A 21941-nucleotide genomic window follows, 5' to 3' on the forward strand; every position below is an offset into this window, starting at 1 on the left:
TAGAAAAAAACACCCCTGTATTTTAATAGCTGTGAAACGCAAAACCCTATACTCTGTTGTAATTTTACTTGATTACTTGATTAATATTGAACTCACTTGATTAATATTGAACTTACTTGATCAATACTTATAACACTGCAGAGTTCTGCGACCGACTCTTCTGCAAGGGCTTCTTCGCAAACTCACCTTCGACGTCCCATCTCTCACTGAGGAAACCTTCATCCCAATAAGGGTAAGTGGTCGATCAGTAACAATACATACACAACACAAAATTTAACAAACATAAACGAATTCATGACTTGTTGGAGTGCAGCATAACGAATTGTAAAGCAATTATGAGTAGAACAATCCTACAAAACGTTTAAACTGCTGTTCTGTATATACCTAACACCAATTTGGACACTCCATGTCGAAATCGTCAGAACAGAAAATCATAGAAGTATTGTTTTTTTTATACCCAAAGTCATAGTAGCTCAGTTGGTAAAGAGACGACCTGTTAGCCACCAATAAAATTTTAATTGTTGTAGGTTTTCTTATTGGTAGTGTTTACTTCATCCCTTTAAAACTCTATTGCCTTTCAAAATTTGCTGTCACGCCTTCAACTGTTTTGATAAGGAAAAGGGCGCTGTTCACATTTCCCAAGAGGCTTTGATGTGAGCTAAACCTTGTATTTGTTGTTCGTTTTAAGTTGCTGACCCAGCATTACACCCGCTGTTGGAAGTACTACTACTTGCAAGATGGCTGCGTTGAGTTCGGTCGTGCAACCGACGAAGAAAAGCATCTTACTATGGTTCTCTTCTGGGGTCTCTTTGACTCGCTCGCCAAGCGGGTAAGAAACACATTAGATTAGTTTATTACGCAGTATGAGGCCGTGAAAATTCTTATACATCATTGTACTGTTAAAACCAATGTTTCGAACCTAGCTGAACAAGGATAAAAAAAAACGTACCATTAATTCATTTAAACGTTGCATTGTATAGAACGAAGAGTAAGGTCTCAAGATCAAATTGCACGAAGAGGAAATCTTTGTCAATATATAAATTATTAATTGATAATTATCGTTTATACTTATATTCTCGATCCCGATGTAAATTGATAATGTTTGGTTAACAAGCACCACTAAGGGTAGGCATCTTATTAGAAGTTTTTATCTTTTTGTGTATCCATTTAATGCTTGCGGTCGCCATTGTCACCTTCTATAGTTTAAAAATAGAGAACAATATATAAGACCAAGTATAGTACTATGTGTTTTTTACAATCGCAGTTTGTTAATTGTGTGCCTCGTAGTTTGTCGCAATATTTACTAATTTTATCGACATCTTCGCTGTTTTTTTTCGGCGATGAAATGCAAGTGAGATTTGAAAAAATATAGTTATTGAATTTCTAATATTGACCCTAAAAATACAAATTTAAAATATGATCGAATAATGAATTGCAAAGCCAAAAAGGTCGAGTAGATCGACATCATCTTGATTAAGACGTTTCGATACGAGCTTGTATCATCTTCAGTTAATGCTCGTATCGAAACGTCCTAATCAAGATGGTGTCGATTTACTCGACCTTTTTGGCTTGTAATTGATTATAATTAGCAAGATACATTACAGATCCGTGCATAGTGTACCCAATGATTGAAAAAAATGATAATATTGAAACAGATTTAAAAGGCTTTTCTCGGGCGAATGTAGCATAATATATGACACCATGCATTTTCCCAAGGAGTACGACCAGAATCTCTTCTCGAAAGTTCTTCCATGTTTGTGCGCTATCGGCAACGCTCTTCCTCCCGACTACGCCTTGTCACCGATACTGGATAAACTTCGCCAACAACCTTCGATGGACGCCGACGGCAGGTTCACACCGAAACCTGTCGACACGAAAGGGTGAGCCTATGCTTGGTTTATTTTGTTTTGACAATGCACTTATATAACTGTATTGTCTGAGAATAATTTTATTGTTTGAGTTCGGAATCGCAAGATTCAAAAGTGTAATAGTACTCTAACGGTAAATTTTAGATAATAAAAAAATTATAATAATAATAATGCCATTATTTTTATTTTTTATATTTGGATCTAAGCCTGTTCGACACTGCCAGTTGTTGATCTAAGTATTTTCCAACACTGACAGATCTTTTATCCATGTCATAAAATCCAAAAATACACAAAGGTTAAAAATGATCTAAAAATAACTTTACTAAAATTCTGTCTTTTAATATAGTCGTTTTAGATCTTTTTACCTTTTGTGGTTTATTTGGATCTCAATTTCAGATGAGCTAAACATTCAATTTTAGTTTTTTTCAAGTATATAATTTAATATGTACTGAATCCCGTTTAGTCTTTTAAAGTTAAATCAGTCGGCCAATCAGCATTTAATTGTAACCAAAGGATTTGGCCCATTTAGGAATAGTCTGGGAACACTGTTTCCAATCGTAAGAAAATATTTATATTTTTACTTCAAGCCAAGCTTTCGACCTAATTCACGTTTACGGTGTTAATACACGCTCGAGACAAACTGTAAAATAACTATAGTATCTCTTCATTCAATGAAAGTTAAATCGCAGGACATCAGACGAAGTTAAGTTGAAAAACAGGTCAACCAAGAATAACAGCTTTTCTTCTCTTTAATGCAAACGCTTTAACATAAACTGACGTGCGCTATGGCTTTGGCCACATAATTGTAAACCTATATGTCTGTTGAATACAGAGCACAGCAATTGGCTTGATGTATCCTAAATAAAAACGCGCCCTTTGGTATCTTATATAAACAGCTTCGCTTAGCCATGTATACTAGTATAGCCTAACAGTATAAACAACTTGTTTGCCAGAATAATTATACCTGAAAAGTTGGAGACCTTTATCAACAAGTACTCGGAGCAGTGGCACGACACTTGGGCCATGGAGAGATTTGCTTCTGGTTGGGCATACGGCCCACACTACTCTGATCAGCTTAAGCAGCATCCGCTTCTCAAACCCTACAGACTGCTCTCCGACAGGGTAAATGTTGAAATAATTTCATGGAGTTTTCTTGAGGCACCCTTGATTTAATCATTTTTGTTGTTTGATATTAGACACCAACTGCTGGTACCGATTTGTTTGCAGCGAAAAGTTTTTAACCGTAGACAATTTAGTGTACGTGTTTTTTGACCGATTTATGGGGTAAAGCATTTAAATGTTTACGATTACTGTACACGGTGACATTGTCCACTTAAGTAAGATTTTCACTTTTTAATAAGTTTATGTACCTTGAAAAAGACTTCACTATTGGATGGGATTCAAAAAATAATAATTTCACATCATCGGTTCTTTATATAATAGTTTAAAAATTATTTGCACGAATGAATCATAATTTCCACCTCAACAAAACGTATAGCATCTACCATTTTTTCTCCTAATTACGTCTTGCACCTCAGGAGAAAGACGTCTATCGCCCGTCGGTACGTGAGGGACTGAAGGCGTTAAGTGCCTGGGGATGGTCGATCAGTAAATCCAAGGAGACGATGGAATCGTTCAACCAGGCTGGAACCAAGATACGCTGCTCTTCCCAAAGCACAATGGTAAGACGTTATGGTTGATTCTCTTGTGGTAATATTTGTTTACTTTGGCTACCTTAAAATGTGTTTTCATGAGGAGGGTATAGACGAAAAATAATTCCAAAAAGTTGAGATTGATTTACATAATATTGTTTTGCCGTTAGGGGTTTGCTAAAATTATCAGACTGTTATTAATGTCTGTATTGTCAATACCCGCCTAAATCTTGATAACGTTGAGTAAAAAAATATTTAGAAAAGTTGCAATGGACGTTCGTAACATCTATATTTAATTGTTTTTTCAGCCTGGTGGAATACAATAAAGTTATTTTAATATAACCTAACAACTTGTTTCCTTTCATTACGGCCTTGATATTTTTTTAAAATAAAGATATACTCGTAACCTGTTTTATCCTTAATCTCCAACGCATTCGCAATATGGCGGACGGCTAATAACTGTCTTGTGGATTGTTTGTCCCACACTCGTTCGATGCAGAACCTGAACGACACAGTACATTCCTTTTCCTTAATCTCCAACGCATTCGCAATATGGCGGAACTCTAGCAAACATATTGTTGTTCGAACCCGATCTTAAACAAATTGTTCTTCCCTCGTTCGTCGAAGAATCTTGCACCACAATTCCCTTTTTCCCTTACTCTCCAACGCATTTACAATATGCCGGAAAACTAACCTCAGCTCTATGGATTTAACAGACTTAAAACAATTTGTTTTCCCGCCTTCGTTCACCTCAGAACCTCAACGACTCTCCGCACGGATATTCGCCTCGGCCGTACGACTTAAGCGGCGTCTCTCTGAGTCGCGAAGCCTCGACTACCGCCGAAATGCTTGCCGAGAACTTCCACCTTGTTTGGGCTCGCAAGAAGCTAGCAGACATCGACGCCAAAGCCATGAATGCGCCGGGATCGCAGCTCCAAAACGCTGCGGCTGCGGTAGCACAAAGCCCAATGCTGGTGCCTTACGATCGCCTGACCGCCAAGGAAAAGGAAAGAGATCGATCTAAGGCCTACGACATGCTCAAGTTTCTGCAGGTGAGTGGGGTATAGATTGTGTATCTGTATTTCTTTTTTTTTCAATTTCTAATAAGAATTTGGAGTCTAGAAAAAGTGAGAATATAGTAGACGAGTATCTAACATAACATCTATGAATGGATTTATATCCCAATGGTTGAGTACCTGGAAAATATAAGTAAGAACTTGTAGGCTATAGAAGTCATATAAATATGGTCTTCGTAAATCGATAATAGATTTATCAAACGATTTAGAACATTTAAATTAAATATTTAGTTATACATAAAAAAATAGGCTAGCTTCTTGATAAAACCAACCATCGAACTGACTCTTTTTACGTCTTTAGATTAAAAAAATCTAATTTTTTTCCCCTCGAAATCAATGCTATGGTCGCTTATATTATAGCTTATTTTTTTAATTCGTTTTTTCTGTGTGCGTGTTTCGTTAAATCTTATACTCACCAAAGACAATTTGTGTGAACAGTTCCAAAACTACATGATTACCAAAGAGGAAAAGGACGAAACGGAGCTCAAGTCGTCAGTGGAAAAGCGATTTTCAACGATGTTATTATCGAGAATTCTTAGTTACGTCGACGAGGTGAATTTTCTCCCAATAATTTGATTTTTTTAAATAATAGAGGTTTATACATTTTTTTTTAATGTGCTTTGGTAAGATATCGGTGTATGACAAACTGATTATACAGATTGTGTGGCAATAATTTTTAGAATACGGCACTAGTTTAGCATTTGTCGAAGTATAATAATTATCAGTACTATTTCATTTTTAAATAAGTTTATTCTGCTAAGATAAATTTTCGAAAGAAATTTGCAACTTAGACTGGAACTGTACTATAAGTAAAATATTGTTGAATTGAATAGCCTGACCAATTGACTAACATGCGCTAGAGAGAAATAAACGTCTGTTAAAAATCTTATCAGCGTAGTGAAACTACAAACATGCTTTTAAATAAAGCGGCAGTTGTAACTTCAATGTTCCACAAGTCGGAAAATTAAGCCAATTCTTTTGAGTGAAATACTGTTATTTTTGCCAGGCTTCGAAGTACATAACATCCGTACTGGAAGCAGTGGAAAGCAGTAAGATGCGTCACGAGGCATTATTGGGGAGCAGCAGTCTGCCTGTTCCACCTGGGTTCCACGATATTACGCCTTCAGATGATATCAAGTTTTTCGCGAAGGTATTTTAGCGGAAATTGTATCGTGAGATGTTTTATGTGTTCTCGAAAAATATGTTTTTATGTACGATGTATTTGATAAGATTTTAATGTTTATTCTGTAGGAAGAATCTTTTTTCAAATGTTGACCTACCACTATAGCTCGCTAATTCTAATAACTTTGGACTATATTTTTTATGTTTTTCACTTACTCGAAAACAACAATGCAGTTGATGCACAAACTATTTAGTTGCATTTTCTTGTTTATATTCTCGACAACATGTTCGAAAAAATGTCGCCTATATTTGTAATTCACTAAAATTGGGTTTCATCAATAATAGTAGTTGATATATCTTGATATGTACTCGGAAATGGCATCGTCGCACATAAGTGGTGTTTTATAGCCTTTTCCTGGCGCTTCTGGTAGAATGTTATAAAGGTGTCTATCTGAAAAAGTGGCTATAAAGGATATTGTTTTAAAAATAAATTTACATTGATGATTTTTGATAAGTATGTACTCGAAAATGGCATACATTACATAAATAGGTATTTAAAGTCTCATATCCTATGTTATGCGAAAAGGTAAAAATTGTCAAAGTGTTTACAATTTTTTTAACACAAAAAGGGTAGCTTACTATAGAGGATTTATTCTAAAATGAGGATCAAACAGTAACGTAAGATTTAATATACCTTTTTCAATTTTACCACATTATGTGTCGTTTATAATAGTAGTTGTATTCAGTTCAATTATTCCAGGCAATACGAACGCTTTATCTCACAGGTCGCGCTCCCGTTGATCAACTCTTACTTCAACTCGCAGCAGATTTATTACGTCACAGTGTCCGGGAGGGCAGACGAGGGAATGTCGTTCGCTTCTAACAAGGAAAAGGAGATGGTGACCACGTAAGTGACTTTGAAGTTTAATTTTTTTTTTCTCAGAGCCAACCGGTTGTAGCGGACATTCGCGCACCCGATCACGGTTCAGTGTCGTCTTAAACTAGACTTTGAAGACGACGCTTAACCGTAATCGCGTTCCGAAAGAGGGTACTTTAAAAACAACACCCCGTGATCGGGTGCCAAAAGTCCGCTACAACCTCTTGGCTCTAAGAAAAAAAATTGATTGGATCTTTTTACTTCGGTATACCTTTCGTGTGAGGTTTAGTGAGTATCAGTCTTTTTTTTTTTTTTTTTTCTTTCACAAAGTGTTCCCAGTAACCGTTTTAAGAAATGGTCTATTATATTTGTCGAATTAATGATGCCAGCTTAATTTTATTAATAAGCAGGTCACGATGTTTTTGGTAGATGAATTAAACTTTGATGACCAGCTTAGTCCAAACTGGTCTATTAGTTAAGATTGTAACAATTTGATATAATGGTATATATATATATATATATATATACCTATTATGTGTTAAGGTGGTAATCAGTAATCACCGAGTTTTTCTTAGACTCTTCTGCAAAATGGCCTCGCTACTCCGACAGAAAACATCTTTCTTCGGTTAGTAATATTGTATAAATTTAAAGGTGCATCGCCCATCTTTACTATGCAGTCATCATTGAAACATCTAACCTGTTTATTTTAAGTGTATATAGTCTTTGGATAAATGGACGTGTAGCACCGCTTTTAAGTCAACGTCATTGTTTTCAATTATTCTGTTTAAAACGTGGACCGAATATTTGTTGTTTTATTATGTCACCAGAATCACCTGTTGTGGTTAAAGGTACTTAACTTTCGTTTTAAGCTTATATTCATTTGTTTACTATGTTACTATATCTTTGAATAACCCTCAAATGATATCTCAGCAAAAGTTGGATGCCTGCCACGAAAATCAAAAAAGGTAGTAAAATGGGTCGCCAAATAAAAAATTGGTAAAAAGTCCTCTGCAAAGTTCAATACGTCGGAAAGCAATGCTTAAAATGCCATATTTCTGCTTTTTGTCGCAGGTGTGGACGCACAAGTTGGCATAAGTTGCGCCAAAGTTCTGGCAGAATGCATCGATGCTTCGTGAGTATTGCGTTGACTCAAAACTATTTAGGACGTTAGTTTGAACTACACCATGTTAAAGCGAAGTTCTTGTTGACATTTTACAGGGTATTTCATAGCATTTTAAAACATAATTATAATGGTTTGATAAAATTTGGCTATCATGTTTACCGCTGCTTTTCATTTTAGAACGGTCACAAAATCTTGTCCTGATCAACTGAAACAATCACTCACCACGTTTTTCAACAACGCAGCCGAGGATTTAAAGAAGATGCTCAACTACATAAAAAGGTAAAACTTTTAAAATTGTACCAGCATTTCAAAGTAAGTTGATGTACCATTTGCGCAAAACCTTAACACTTAATTGGAAATCATTTTTACTACAAAAATCTTCTAAACATTCACTCCAAGTTGTGTAAAACATTCGCTACCAAAGCAATTCTTACTAATATTACTTTTTAGTTGAGCCTGTGCTATAATTTCGTTGGTCGTTATCTTGTCGAGCTAACAATAAGCTAATTTTTATCATTCTTATACACTGCCTCTATCCGACTTAACCACGGCTATACAACTTGCTATAGTCAGCCTGTATACGTAAACTTTTATTAATAATTTACGCTTTCATCTGCAAAAGGCAGTGCTGCCTTAATTGTATATTTAAAAAGGTATACAGTAAAGCCACTTGTGTATACTGTTGCGCTAAGAGATTCAATTAGGCCCACTCCATTGTCCAGGTTGACTTCCTGCTTCACTACTACAGTTCAAATGTCCTAATATTTCGAACTCTGTGGTCAGGTCTTGCGTTTTAACACTTGCGACCCATGCAACCTTTAAAGAGTTCTTGCAACCGACATACTTCAATGTGTGTATCCCTTAATTGCGACCCTTTAATTGTCAGCGGTCGAGTGGACCGTCTCGAAAAATGGATGAGCGGTGCGCAGAACACGAGTTATGTCACTCACTGCCTGCTCCCTCTGCTCACCACGTTGTTTCGCCACCTGAGAAAACACAACTTTGGACAAGATCTGCTACGTAAGGATACCCTTTGTTTTACATATCTTGCTTTCATAACAAAGTGGCCAAGTGTAGCAGCATGAATGTGGTCAACAGCCTGGCCTGTTGTGACGACAACACCTACCTACGTGTATTATTTAGACTTTCAGCATACTGTTTGACGCATTTTGTCAACTTCCAGAATTTCCTGTTTTCTGCTTTGAGTTAAACTCGTAATACCACGTGAAATAAATTCGCTTACAATATCATGCAAAAACCGGCAGTCACATATTGTTCGCCCTAAGAGTCGCAGTATCGATACTCTTACGTTATTTAAAAGTATCGTACACTTTACTTGAAAGGCTTACCGAAAGCTAGCAAGGCCAAGCTAGAAAAACAACTAGCCTGCAGTGAGATTCGAACCTCTGGCTAAATCGGGTCGATCGCTCTACCGACCGACCCTCCTCGGCGCGAAACTACTTTCACCAAACTCATTTAAAGATAACTATAACGCCACACATTTTGTGCTTAATTCTTAAAATTTTCATATTTTTTTCCTTGTTAAAGTTTTAGGCTATTTAACCATAGTCACGATTCATTAATTCGCCATTTTACCACAATTTACTTTGTTAAACCAGATATAATTTCTGTTATCTTTATAGAAAAGTAATTAAAGCAGCCCAATGCTACCGACCTATATCAACAAAATGATACAGCTATATATGTTTTCAGTCGACGAGATCCAGGTTGCTTGTTATCGCATCTTGAACGGACTGTACAGCCTTGGTACTGGGAAGGGCTCATACGTGGAACGGTAAGCATTCTTCGCTTGTGTTTTGAAACCTAGTAGTTCACTGCCGCCTAAGGTTGCCTGAAAACTGAACTCAACGCGTGTCTCGCTTAAGCGTCTTTAGATGCAAATCACCTTGCTTAAACGCTCATACCTAGTCTATTGCTTAAGGCTGTGCTTATTCATTTTCAGCAGCGTTCACATTCTTTACCGTAATGGTTCTTTTTAAGATGAATCCGAATTTGTAAAGCTTTTATAAACAATGCATATTAACAGTTCTCGGTGATTTCATAAAAGAAAAAATTAGGCCGACAGACATCTGTCACTTTCTATTTTTGTTAAAGCATTTGTTTGTATTTTTTTAATCAGACAAACACGGCTACCTACTAAGATTATAAAACAAAACCTCTTTTGTGGTTTGCAAATCGTATCGTGACATTTAACTGATATTTGTATCCGACAAAAGAAGTTAAAAACACGTACTTTTTAGGATAGCATTGATTCTCATCCCTTTTTCCGTAAATGCTCCATAGTAAAAACATCAACCGAAATATTTTATAAAGCTGACACTAAATAAAGTGGTATTAAATTGACTAATTTTTAAACATTGGTAATGCAACTAAATGTCGTAGTTGATCCTGAACTTTGGGTGAGACTGTTGACAAATGTTATGTAAAAAAGTATACAAGGCAACATATGTTACTTAACAAACTGTTTGTTAATATCTGGAGGCAACAACGCTAAAGCAAATTTTGGCCTAACAACCTCATAAAAAAACGATCCTTGAATGTTTAAATTTCATTTATTTTGCTTCTTAACTATCATCCGAAAAAACCTTCTCTCTAAAAATAAAAATCTTAACGTAAACACCTGAGGACAAACCCTATAGGAAAAGAATCCTTGTATACAACGTTTGTGCTTGATCGCTGTATTTACACGCTGGCTACACTATCGCAACACGCCGCTTCATATTTTTTTGCATCTTCACTCGCAGTTTGCAGGACAAGGGCAGTCGGAGGTTTTCAATCAAACGACTGGAGGCGATTTTCGACACGTAAGAAGGATTTTCTGTTGAGCAGTGGTTTATCAAGCTTTTACACTTGACTTACCCCTTTTTGCTGCCTTGAAATCTTTAAGAACATTTTTGTAACAAAAAACTTAAAAAGAGATACTGTAAAATATCAACTTAATAATCAGACAAGTGTTCCAGCTGATAAAAGACTTTTAGCAAATAAACTTAAACAATGTTAATCAAGCACCTAAAATTTCCTTATGGATCCCGGTTGGAGAACTACTGCTGTAGAAGTAGATTGTTTCATGCTGTTTACATCACCGCATGTTCATTGTCATCCGCTCACTTGTTAGTTTTGTTTGTTGTTGTTATGTTTTTTCGCAGAGTTTAGCCGAGAATATCCACAAACAACATTAATTCCTATTTTGTTTTGGCAACCCTGCAAAACACAGCCTTTTATGATTTATACCTTTTTTTACTTTATCTTTTGCCAGGCGAACGTTCAAATAAAAAAATAATGAGGTTGTAGCGACACGTTACGCCAACCAGGTTAAATTACTAAAATTGCCAAAATCGAGGCATGTTTAAAGTCTTGTTAAATAGGGCATTTAGAGATATTTTAAGGCTAGCGTTTATGGGTCCTTTTAACATGTTAGATTTGGAAGAAGAGAGTTTAAAAATTGCCAGTTAACGTTTCAGTAAAACGTTTAAAAATAACCACACTGACAGTTTTGTTCCAATTTTATTGGCTAGTTTTCGATGGGCGTATGATTAACTAAAAATTACCTTTATATACACTCCCAAAGTCACCGCTCTCAAGTTGGTGAATGTCTGGCGGCTTTTGCGAGCGCCTTTCCCGTCGCTTTTCTCGAACCTCGCCTCAATAAGTTCAACGCCTTCTCCATCTACAACATACTCAGCATCAAGGACAGAAAACGTGAGTGTGGGATGCGTTTTCTTGCCGAATTACTAATATGCTCTCCACTGACTATTCGAACAAACTTGTCAAGAATTCCTATTTAAGTGAAATTCTGTTTGACGTTATATTTACAACAATCTCCAAAGACTATCCGAACAAATTTGTCAAGAATTCAGATTTAAACTAAATTCTGTATGGCGTTTTAGTTTAAGGTTGTACACCAGAAGTAACAATCAATTTGAGTGAAATCATGTAAATTATTATCTGTTTTTTATTATATCTAAGTTTTTCTAAGCTTTGATTTTACATGTATTTGAAACTCGCTGTTCAACAGTAAATGAATGCAGAATAGCACTGTTATTAGGTATGATTTAATTTCACTCATTTAATAAAGCTTTAAACCAGCACATCTTAGGAGTTACACGTAGAATTATTTTTATTTCTAAATTAACACGAATGATTTTAACTGTGTACACCAGGTTCGATGTTGGTTAATGGGCCGTTTTGGCAGCGTTAAATCTTTGTTTTAAGTGCTCGGTCTTCCGCCGAGACTCGAACACCTGACCCCTCGACTTCCGAGCCTCAACACACTGCTTTCTGACATCGAAAAACTTGCTGAGTCAGGGGCGATGTATGACGAAGCACCCGAGATGATCGACATCATATTACCGCTCATTTGCAGGTGAGAGTTCGACACGTACTATACATAGTTGAAAGTTGGATTCGCATTAGGTACTTTATATATTAAAATACAATTTAACAAGTGTTATCTGATCTCAGATAAGTTAAGCAAATACGTATTCACTCTATAAGGTTTAAGCATTTTACGTTTTTTAAATATACCTTTATTTCGAGGGAGGTGCTAGTCTAGGCTACAGCATAAGTACGATTGTATAAACAAAGTGAAAATAAAATTGTTTACCACATTGAACAACGATTTATTTCAAGTGGTTTTACTGCAATTCTCGCATATTACTGTAATTAAATTAAATATTATCTAGAAATTAGATGTGCCTATATATAGCTTTGTTCTCCAAATGTAAAATGAATCATAGCGACGCACAGTTGTCAGTCACATCTAACCATCAATATATTTTTGAACGAATTTTTAAATGATTTATTGTCAGACGACGTTTCTTATCAAGTACGGCAAGTATAACTAACACACAATGAACTTTCACAACGAAATTCTGTAACTTTCCAGTTACTTAACGCCGTGGCTTGAACAAGGCCCCGACTTTATCCACATGAAATCCAATGAGAACAACCCAACGAATACGGACGCTGCAACCCCGGGAGGTTGTTGTACGATCGTTTCGCACGACACGCTGATCAACGTGTTACGAGATATCCTCAGGCTTGTACACAACAACCTGGGACTGGACGAAGCGGATTGGATGCGGCGGATCGCAGGTCTGGATCTCTTTGTTATATTAGTTAAGATTAATTGTTTTATGACGTCATCCCTAAACATTTTACTCTCCCTCCTCAAAAAAACAAAAATTCTGGATCTCCCCCTGTCCCCCAAAATATCACACTTCGTGGCGAATTGTGAGAAGGAAATTAAACAGAGAGGAGGAAATTAAATTTTATGCTTGTAAATCTTATTACCTTTGGAGAGTTTAAGTGCGCCGGGGAACGTTTTCTAATTTAGGAAAATGAAGGCATGTACACGAGCATGGGAGACTTAAATGCAAACTCACTTCGGAAACTGATAATATTTTTGGTATTTACCTATTCTCGTGTCAAGGGCGTTTGTCAAGTTTGGGTATTTGTCTTTTGTAGAAACTTTTGTTTTTTTACTATGCAGCAAGCTACAGTTTTTAAGAATCAAACGAGTATTTTCTTCGTTGTTACAGTGAAAAGGAAAGGGAAAAGGGGAAATGCTTGTTTTAAACACAACATTAAATATTACTTTCCCTCCAAATTCACCTACTAGGCAGTAGGGCGATTTTTTTAACTTGGCGATTTTTCTCATTTCAATGTATCGCATTGCATGAACGGTGAAATAATTACATCAAGCATGTACTGTTTTCACATTTTTATGTGCTATATTTATATATTTGTTAAAAAGTTTTGCCTTATTTTAAGTTAATTTAATTTTACCTTTACCTTTACCGTGCAACTGACAGGAAGGTCCATTGGACCCTTCGCTGCTCCGGCCGTATCGCGCGTGAATTTGTTTTTTGTTATAGCTTACTTGAGTATTTTAATTTAAGCGCTAACGGAAAAATAAACATTACTTACTTACTTACTTACTTACAACAGTAGTAAGCGGCCCAAAAAAGCTTGATGCCGCCCTTGTAACTTTTGGAGGTGCTTTTAGGAAAATTAAGCCGTACGTATTGTGTTTAGTATATACGCTCCCTATAATGGTGTGCGACGATGGAGAATTGCTTCAGACTCACTTTCTCCCGATTCTGAACAAAACCTTGAAAAAGATGAGGCTTACACGGGACCTGGAAGAACAGGTAGGATTGATGTACCTTTGTTGTAGGAAACCAGTAATATACAGTATCATGCATCCGATTGTTTCATTAATACCCCACTGTTAAAATATATATATTGCATGTTGCCGGTATTCGTTGTTATACCAACTTACCCACTTATCTGACCAACCTGTTATTAGTACTTTCTGTAATCAAGAAGTGTGTTCTCTCGGTAAAGTGCTTTTATAACTTTAGATTAACCCACTCTCAAAAGCTTGTTTTCTTTCACTGTAATCCTTGCCTTGTAAACCTTTTTATTCTATTTACTCTTGTCATGCTTGCTTCACTATCACCCACTCACTCTTTCTTTATCATCACACTTCACTTCACTTCTGTGTTCTACAGTTGGCCGGTAACAAGGGAAACCCGAACGACCTGCTAAACCTTGTAAGTACATGTCACCCATTTTACTTCCCCTAACGTCAACCCTTTCACCCAGTCGCAACGTGTATAATGCCAAATGCAACCGATACGATTACATATATATATTATTGTTGTTTCGGCATTCTATTTCTGTTTTCAACATGTATGTCATTATTTTTACGTTGTGGATGAGTAAAGTTTAAAGTAAGAAAAAGGCATTTGTAGTTTAAAGTCAAATTTTCTGTCAAAAATGACATACATTTTCGTTATTAATTATACCATACATTCCAAATTGTTTCAAAATCTATTTTTCCTTTTAAACGTTTAGCAGTTTTTGATAAACAACTTACAATAATATAAACAAAAGGTTAAATGTTAAGTTTATCATAGTTATTCAATGTTCTCTATCTTGTGATATACGCCTCGTTTGGTCATTCAACTTATATCAAATAGCCCACCGAAAAACAATACACGTCCGTTTTTTTGTTTGTTAAAAGTATCGAAATTTCAATTGACATGATTATTCCCTGTTTTTGTTCAGGTGAAATACGACCATCGTGTGTCCGATGTGTCCGACCTTGAGTTAATGATGCTTGAGGATTACAGCATTCTGGTGCGGGATCTCTACGCCTACTACCCGCTGCTGGTTCGATTCATCGACCTCTGCAAGTAAGAATTGTGCTTTCTCCGACGCATTTCCATGTTTTTAAACCTATTCTCCCATAATAAGTTTATAAACGGTTTCAAAATGTAAGATTAATCTTGGTTATTAAAGGCTATTCTATATAGCCGCGTCAGACACTGATGGAATCGTGATTCACGTTTGTAGCCCAATTGATTGGTTGATAGCTCAGTCCGTAGAACGGTGGTCGCGTTTTCCTAAGGGCTTGAGTTCGACTCTCTCCCGAGCACTGGTCGCTATCTCCAATATACATTTACACAATTAGTAAAAGTTTTATATACCACTGTTACACACGTGTTTAACCTACTACACCAAAGCACTAATGATGTTTAGGCAATTCCTCGCAAACCATTTTTGTTTTTGTCTGCCGACTAGGTCGTCGTGGATTTTGGAGAAGAACGAAACGGCGCTTGAGCTTTTCAAAGTAGTTTCCGAAATTCTAGTCATCTGGTCGAAATCGCTGGTAAGTAAACACCTTCTGTTACTCTCAGTTTACATGGCTTTATTTGGATCATCTGTTTTCCGACAAATTTGGATCATCTGTTTTCCAACAATTAAATCGGTTTAAAGAGAACTATACAATTATAAATGCCATTATACACGTTATTTTCATTTAGATGTACTTTTGGAAATTTTTTAGACCAACAATAGCTGTAGCTCTGAAACGTGACACTCACTTTTTCCATTTGAACAAAACTCAAAAAAAAAATACTTTGGTCAAATTTATAATAATCAGCCAGGAACGCAACGTTGGACGCTTAAACCATCAAACAATGAATCGGTTAAAACAATTTATACATTCAAGGGAAGTGTACAACTTGCGACTTCATTTTCCCGCACATTGTTTTAGGAATAAAAGTTACGATGCGTGAGCTTACGTTGTGGTAGTTTGTTGAACGACCTGGTTAAAAGTGGCTTTAAGTTAATGTTCATATTTCTTACTACATACAACTAGATGTGGTCCAGCAAATACACCATTATTAAAGGCTTTCTTGTAATTCACATCAAAGCGTGTGCAATGTACATGACAAGAACTAAAAGTACAAGCATTTTTTATCTGAAGAAGGCAATGAGTTTTTATTGGGAAACATTTACATGTTACAATTACATTTTTTTCTATTACTACTGACAAATTTCAACCCCAACGAACTCATTTCGAAGCATCGTTTTATTCTCATTTTAGAACCTGAGGCGCGAGGAACAGAGCTTCGTGATCCAGAACCAGATCGACAACATGTCGGTGTTGGTTGCTGATAAAAGCGCCGCTCCTAACGCGGCTGGACTGCTGGTGGGTTTACGTAGAAAAGTCTTATGCACTGTGGTTAATTTCTTTACCGACAGATGATGTTTCGTTAAATCTCCTCACTGTCATTGAAAGTCCACAACTAATAAGTAATTCTAAATCAGTAAGCAACGTGCTGCGTTAACCTACAAATAAACTGTTTGTTGTTTTTGTATCTTTCAACTATTGACAAGTTGCGATGTAAATAGCGTTGCTGCAAAGCTTACCGACCTCTGTATAGTATTTTTTAAGCATGTGTCTACGGTACGAGGCCTTATGCAAACTTACATCCCTTGTAACGTGTCGCAATAGCACGAACTTGATAATTTAGATTTGCAAAACAGGTCGACACTGTGACCTCCGTATTACTATTCCAGACAAATGGCTACAACTTCATGCCAGCTATCCTCTTTCTATGAAATGTTATGTTTTGTCCAGGTGGGACATACTTATAGCCTAAAGCGATACATTACGTTTATGCTGCCACTGGACCAAAGCCTAAATCGTAGTCCTTCATAACGACAGTACAGTTTGAAATGTTTGAGTTACGTTTTGGTTTACTTGCTTGATGCCTAAGTACCAAGAGCCCTGTGAACGGCCAGCTTGCGTAATCTGGCCAATGAAGTTATCCGGTATGCCGGCTGCTTAACTAAAAACGCCACACCGACGCCATCACAGCGTGTAGCGTCTACAACATGCGCTATAGCTACACGTTGTTCCTAGCCTTGTGCTCCAACATGTTGTTGACCTCTTTTTATACGTTTGGTGCAACAGCAGGTGACGAGAAAACGACGTGGTCGCTTCAAGCGGGACCGTGACGATATTTTCGTCGTAAGTTTTTTCTATGAATATGGGCTTTTTGGGCTGCAAGCCTCTGAAAAGCTTTATTATCGCTTGCTTGCGTTGAGCTTTGCGCGCATATGCTGCGAACTGGCGCGTTTTCTTTTTCGCTAAAAAAGCTTTGCTTTGTTTGCTTTGTGTTCTGCAGCCTTTTATCGATATATGTTCAGGTTTCAGCAGACCACCAGCGGCTTTCCAGAAACGAGCTTGTTTTATAGTATGCTTACTTTAGTAGTTTTATTTAGGTAAATGTATATTATTGATACGGCTTGACTTATGCTCTAGTTCTGTTAAGCGTGCGCTTGATCGCTCAGTCGAGAGATTAGTGGTCGCCTTTACCAACGTGTGTGAGTTCGACTCTCACCTAAGCAATAAGTATTTTTGTTGACTGCTGCATTGTCGGAATCATTTATATTTAAGCAATATATCTTGTTCATGAGAATGCAGCAATTATATCGCTGCAATTTTTATCTTTAAATCACATTTTTATTCAATACGACTCGAGTTCTAAACTCTTTTGAGCGTACATTCCACAAGTAAATCTTAAGTTAAACTCTCACCCAAGTACCCATTTTTAACAGCTGGTTGCTGCTTTGTTGGCGTTCTATTCATGTCAACACTATATGTTTTCCATAAGTAAAATATCGTAAACCTACTTTTTTGCAACCTGGGTGCACATATTTACTTATCATTACATACGTTTTTAGTGTGTTTGTTCTGCTTCTCACTTATTGTCATCATTGACCGCTTTTACTTCAGCGACTTATTCCAACACTTTCTTACATTATTTTAAATCTCAGGCGAGATTAACAATATTTGTCTCCACACTTGTTTTTGGAACTACCGTTAATTAACCGCCTGAACATCACCTCATTTATTCCCCGGGCTGTATGTTTTTTTCTCCTGTAAAACAATAAGTATTCTATTTTTATGCATCTAGTTTACTTAAAAAAAAATGCAGTCCGACTGTACCGCTGCAACTCCTATAATTACCTTGTTACTCTCTATAAACTGTGAATAACATCATCCATCTATCTTCTCCTTAGGCAAGTCAGCGAACCGTGCGAAAACGCGGTGACCTCTATTCGCCCTCCACCTCGTTGGTTGTGGCATGTGCCAAGCGCCTATTACCAGTGGCACTCAACGTGGGACCAGCAGGCGACTATAAGCTGCTACAGGAGGCCAGGTCCATGCTGCACAAGCGAGAGACTGAAGAAGACATACGGGAGTTTCTCGCCGGCAGCTTGATGAAAGAACAGCAGACGGTGAGTTTACTCCATATTGCTTATTGACCAAATTTTATAACAAGGACATTTTTTTAAATCGACCTGGCCAATTATGATTTGACTAGGACTAGTAATTTTACAAATTACTTGACTTAGATTGACTTGTTTACAACACTGGTTATTTCTATATTGCAGCAGAAACCAGCCAAAGAGTTGGAAAGCGAAAAAGCGGATTTGAGCTTGGAGCAGAGAGTTGACTGGTTGCTTGACCTCGCCAAAGTTCAGCATCACCTTTACACGGTAATATAAAAATCTGAATTTGTTTTGGAGCGCAATGTAAGGAGATTGTAGTAAGGCGTAGTAGAAATATTAAAGGCCATGTAGAAGTAGGTAGCATTTTAAACAGATGTTGAAAGAGATATCCAAAACGCTTAAAATGATACGTATACTTATGTATGGGCTTTAATATTCTTACATGTTTTTTTGTTCAAAACCGACATATAAAAGTTTAAATAGCAGAATTACAAGGGGCTTGGAAAATGCAGAAAAAGCCAATCGCTTAACTTAACTTATTACCTTAATATCTAAATACATTTACCAACTGAATATCTTGTCGATTTTGCAGATTGAGCACCCCTCCAAATCACGTCGAGCAGTTTGGAGAAAGCTTATGTCCAAGCAGAGGAAGAAAGCTGTGGTGTCTTGTTTCCGCATGGTGCCGCTATACAACCTTCCTACGTAAGTTTTGCCTATTAAGACAAAGGGAAAAAATCCAGACAAAAAGATATCAGGGGAATAAAGTACCCGATTCGTTGACAGGGTGTTTTTTAAAGAGGAACTTTGATATTGGATTATGACATACCTCGAGAATAATGCTACAAGCCAGAGGCCAGCAATTTTTTTACATAAAGGCCCGGATACTCTAAGGATTGACGATATAAATTTTTTGTCGAACTTTAGTAACTTAATTATCGTGATATGAAGGTAATATAAATAACTATACAAAACTGTAGTGAGTTTAAAAGGTCATCAAAATTTTGTTTTGAATTGCATTTGACAACGTTTTCAACTGTACTTCACTTTTAGATAGATATTTTTAAGTACTTCACTTTTGTTAAACAATAAACCTGATTTATTGCCCAGGTGGGGCGGGCCGAGGGCCGTAGTGCGATAACCCTGCTATAAGCCAGAGACGTTTTCAATAAGCTAATCCTAGGAACTTCGGTATGAGCAAACTTGTCTTTAGGATATAAATGAAAAGATTTTTTTTAAATTAAATTATAAGGGTACATACATTGGACGGAATACTTTTATAAAAAAAAAATCTTTTTAACGTAAATCTAATTTTTCGAATTCTTTTTAACACCCGTTTAACCGTCCAGTCATCGCGTGTCGAACTGCTTTCTTTTCAACTACATGGACAAGTGGCTTAACTCAGATGAACAGGAAAAAAGCACACTTATCGATCTCATCACGGTACTTGCTAAGCGCGAAATGAAAATGGCGTGAACACCTAAAAAATCGCATGATTTTAACGTTACGTTGTCTGTTCGATGTTGGAATGTTTGTGAACCTGTTATCTGACTTTGCGAATGGTAATCGAACGAACATTTTTTTCGTATGAGCTTAACCTCTCTTCAACTTGCACCTAAAACTGGTAATGAGAGCATTAGGACTGTTTTTGAAATATCTAGCAGTTTAAAAGGCCGTTTATGCTGTGCTTGCCTAATTTTGACACCTTATTTAGGTTTCAAGATTACCTCCTTATAATCAAAAGCCATAGACATCGTCTTTGTTGTATTATATAGTTTGACACATCATACCAGTGTTTGTAAGTTAGTGAAGAACAACATGGCGACAATTCATTCTGTGGATTTCAAGGAATGCAATGCTGTTACTGCAACAGTCATTTGATGGTTTATTTCTTATCTTTAAACCTTATTAGAAGACCCAACCATGTTCCCAATGGTGTATTTATTAACGAGATTTCATTAGATTTTTAATTTTTAACACTGTCGGACTTAACCTTAACTAAATTGTTCACGACTTCTTGAAAGTGATTTGTTTGAAAAATACACGTTAAAACGGAGTTTAAACAATGCAATATACAGCAATATATTTGAGCAAAGTTTACTTATTTTCCATCTTTGTTGCGGTTAACATTGGCACTGACTGTTGGCTTTCTTCATTTTCTTTTAGACACAAGGTGATATCACTTTTCAACGTTAAGTACGCCGATCTTTGGATTGGTACCGATAGAACACCATTTGCCGGTCAATTTCTGCGAAATCTGTATAAGGTAGAAATCACTCATTCGCTATCTCAACGAGCAACGACATTTAAAGTGCGCTTTGTCAATGGCATATAAACCCAATTATGCTGTTTGTATTGGCTGATCAAATAAATGTGTCGCTTTAGCTGAATAAAATCATTTTCCTGCATGTCTACTGAGGCGAAATAGAAGCTTATTTTGCCTAACTATAACATACATACTATGATCAAAGCAAAAAAAGTATCTTCTGTTGACCAAGAAAAGCATGGTTATAAACAAAGGTTGTGTTTCGTAATGTGGCTTTGAGCTTTATTTTGAGTGCCTCATCTGTAAGTAATGCTTGCATGTTGTATCTTGCATCCATTAAAATAAGAAACAACACGATTGTGCATTTCATCAGTGCGAAAAGCATGTTGATACAACCACTGATTCTGCCTTTTGGTTTACGACCATTAGTTTGGTTTGTCTACTTGTTTACGTTATTGTAAGTTAAAGCAATGTAAAATACATGTTTAGCTATTTTTCTTTTAGCGAAGATTTATCAATTTACTCCTGAAGTTAATTCAGTTATTTTAACCTCATTCGGTTTATCCAGATGCTTCTACTTTTTTGAATGTTTTATAATGTGTTACCGCATTTTTAAATGAGGGTTTATCATTTTCACCTGAAGAAAGTATTTTGATCACCTTTGTAACGTACAGCCCCACTTGTTGTACCATGAGATGATCTCATTGCTTCGTTGCACAGTGTGTTGACTCATGAACATTTGCTTCCGACTTAGCCTGGTCAAGACGACAGCATTGAACCGTCTTCGTCAGATCCGCTTCGGCAACTTATCCAAGTCTTCAGCATGGCATCGGTCACTTCGCAAGAGTAAGTAGCTATATGTCGGCCTTTTATCACGCTTGAAGTTTAAAAAAGGTGTAAAGTCGTTTAAACAAACCTAAAAAGACCCTGAAATTACGAATCATTTGAGGCACAGTTTGTCATTGATTTTTAGAATTGTGGGAGTTTGGCTAAAGAAGGTTTAGCAATTTGTATTTTCGCGGCTATAACCAGTATCCATTTACGGCTAGGAAAATATTCATATGTAAGTTAAATAAAGAAAGTAGGTATCATTTTGAACGTTTCGAATGACTCTTCATTCCTTTTCAACATGTCTCTATGGGCTTTGATATTCTTACTACGTCTTACTACAATCTCCAAACATTATGCTCCAAAGTTAAATGTATTTACAGCTAACTGGACTTGATCCACGTTTTACCGGTTGTGTTTGCCTACAATTTTGATTTTGTTGTCCTAACTCGTACACGATCTATGCACGCAACGTAAAACCCTTTCTTTACTCTAAAGCTATTCGGTTTTGT

At 36.6% G+C, this 21941-nt stretch overlaps 1 protein-coding gene across 1 annotated transcript in view; it reads left to right on the plus strand.

The window, feature by feature from the left end:
- The window catches only part of LOC146139367 (ryanodine receptor 2-like), a 118091-nt gene that overhangs the window by 71216 nt on the left and 24934 nt on the right, over positions 1 to 21941 (plus strand). Inside the window, 28 exon segments of the mRNA XM_083393001.1 lie at positions 142 to 232; positions 689 to 829; positions 1717 to 1880; positions 2822 to 2990; positions 3407 to 3550; positions 4276 to 4572; positions 5035 to 5148; positions 5603 to 5746; positions 6504 to 6625; positions 7171 to 7220; positions 7667 to 7727; positions 7896 to 7997; positions 8605 to 8738; positions 9432 to 9513; positions 10484 to 10543; positions 11308 to 11438; positions 11952 to 12102; positions 12625 to 12833; positions 13776 to 13891; positions 14255 to 14296; positions 14814 to 14941; positions 15330 to 15417; positions 16138 to 16242; positions 18123 to 18341; positions 18498 to 18602; positions 18928 to 19040; positions 19685 to 19778; positions 21356 to 21447. Coding sequence (XP_083249127.1) covers positions 142 to 232; positions 689 to 829; positions 1717 to 1880; positions 2822 to 2990; positions 3407 to 3550; positions 4276 to 4572; positions 5035 to 5148; positions 5603 to 5746; positions 6504 to 6625; positions 7171 to 7220; positions 7667 to 7727; positions 7896 to 7997; positions 8605 to 8738; positions 9432 to 9513; positions 10484 to 10543; positions 11308 to 11438; positions 11952 to 12102; positions 12625 to 12833; positions 13776 to 13891; positions 14255 to 14296; positions 14814 to 14941; positions 15330 to 15417; positions 16138 to 16242; positions 18123 to 18341; positions 18498 to 18602; positions 18928 to 19040; positions 19685 to 19778; positions 21356 to 21447 — 3468 coding nt within the window.

Source organism: Ascidiella aspersa, chromosome 6 (genome assembly GCF_963924565.1).
Source record: "Ascidiella aspersa chromosome 6, kaAscAspe10.2, whole genome shotgun sequence".
NCBI classification, from domain to species: Eukaryota; Metazoa; Chordata; class Ascidiacea; order Phlebobranchia; family Ascidiidae; genus Ascidiella; species Ascidiella aspersa.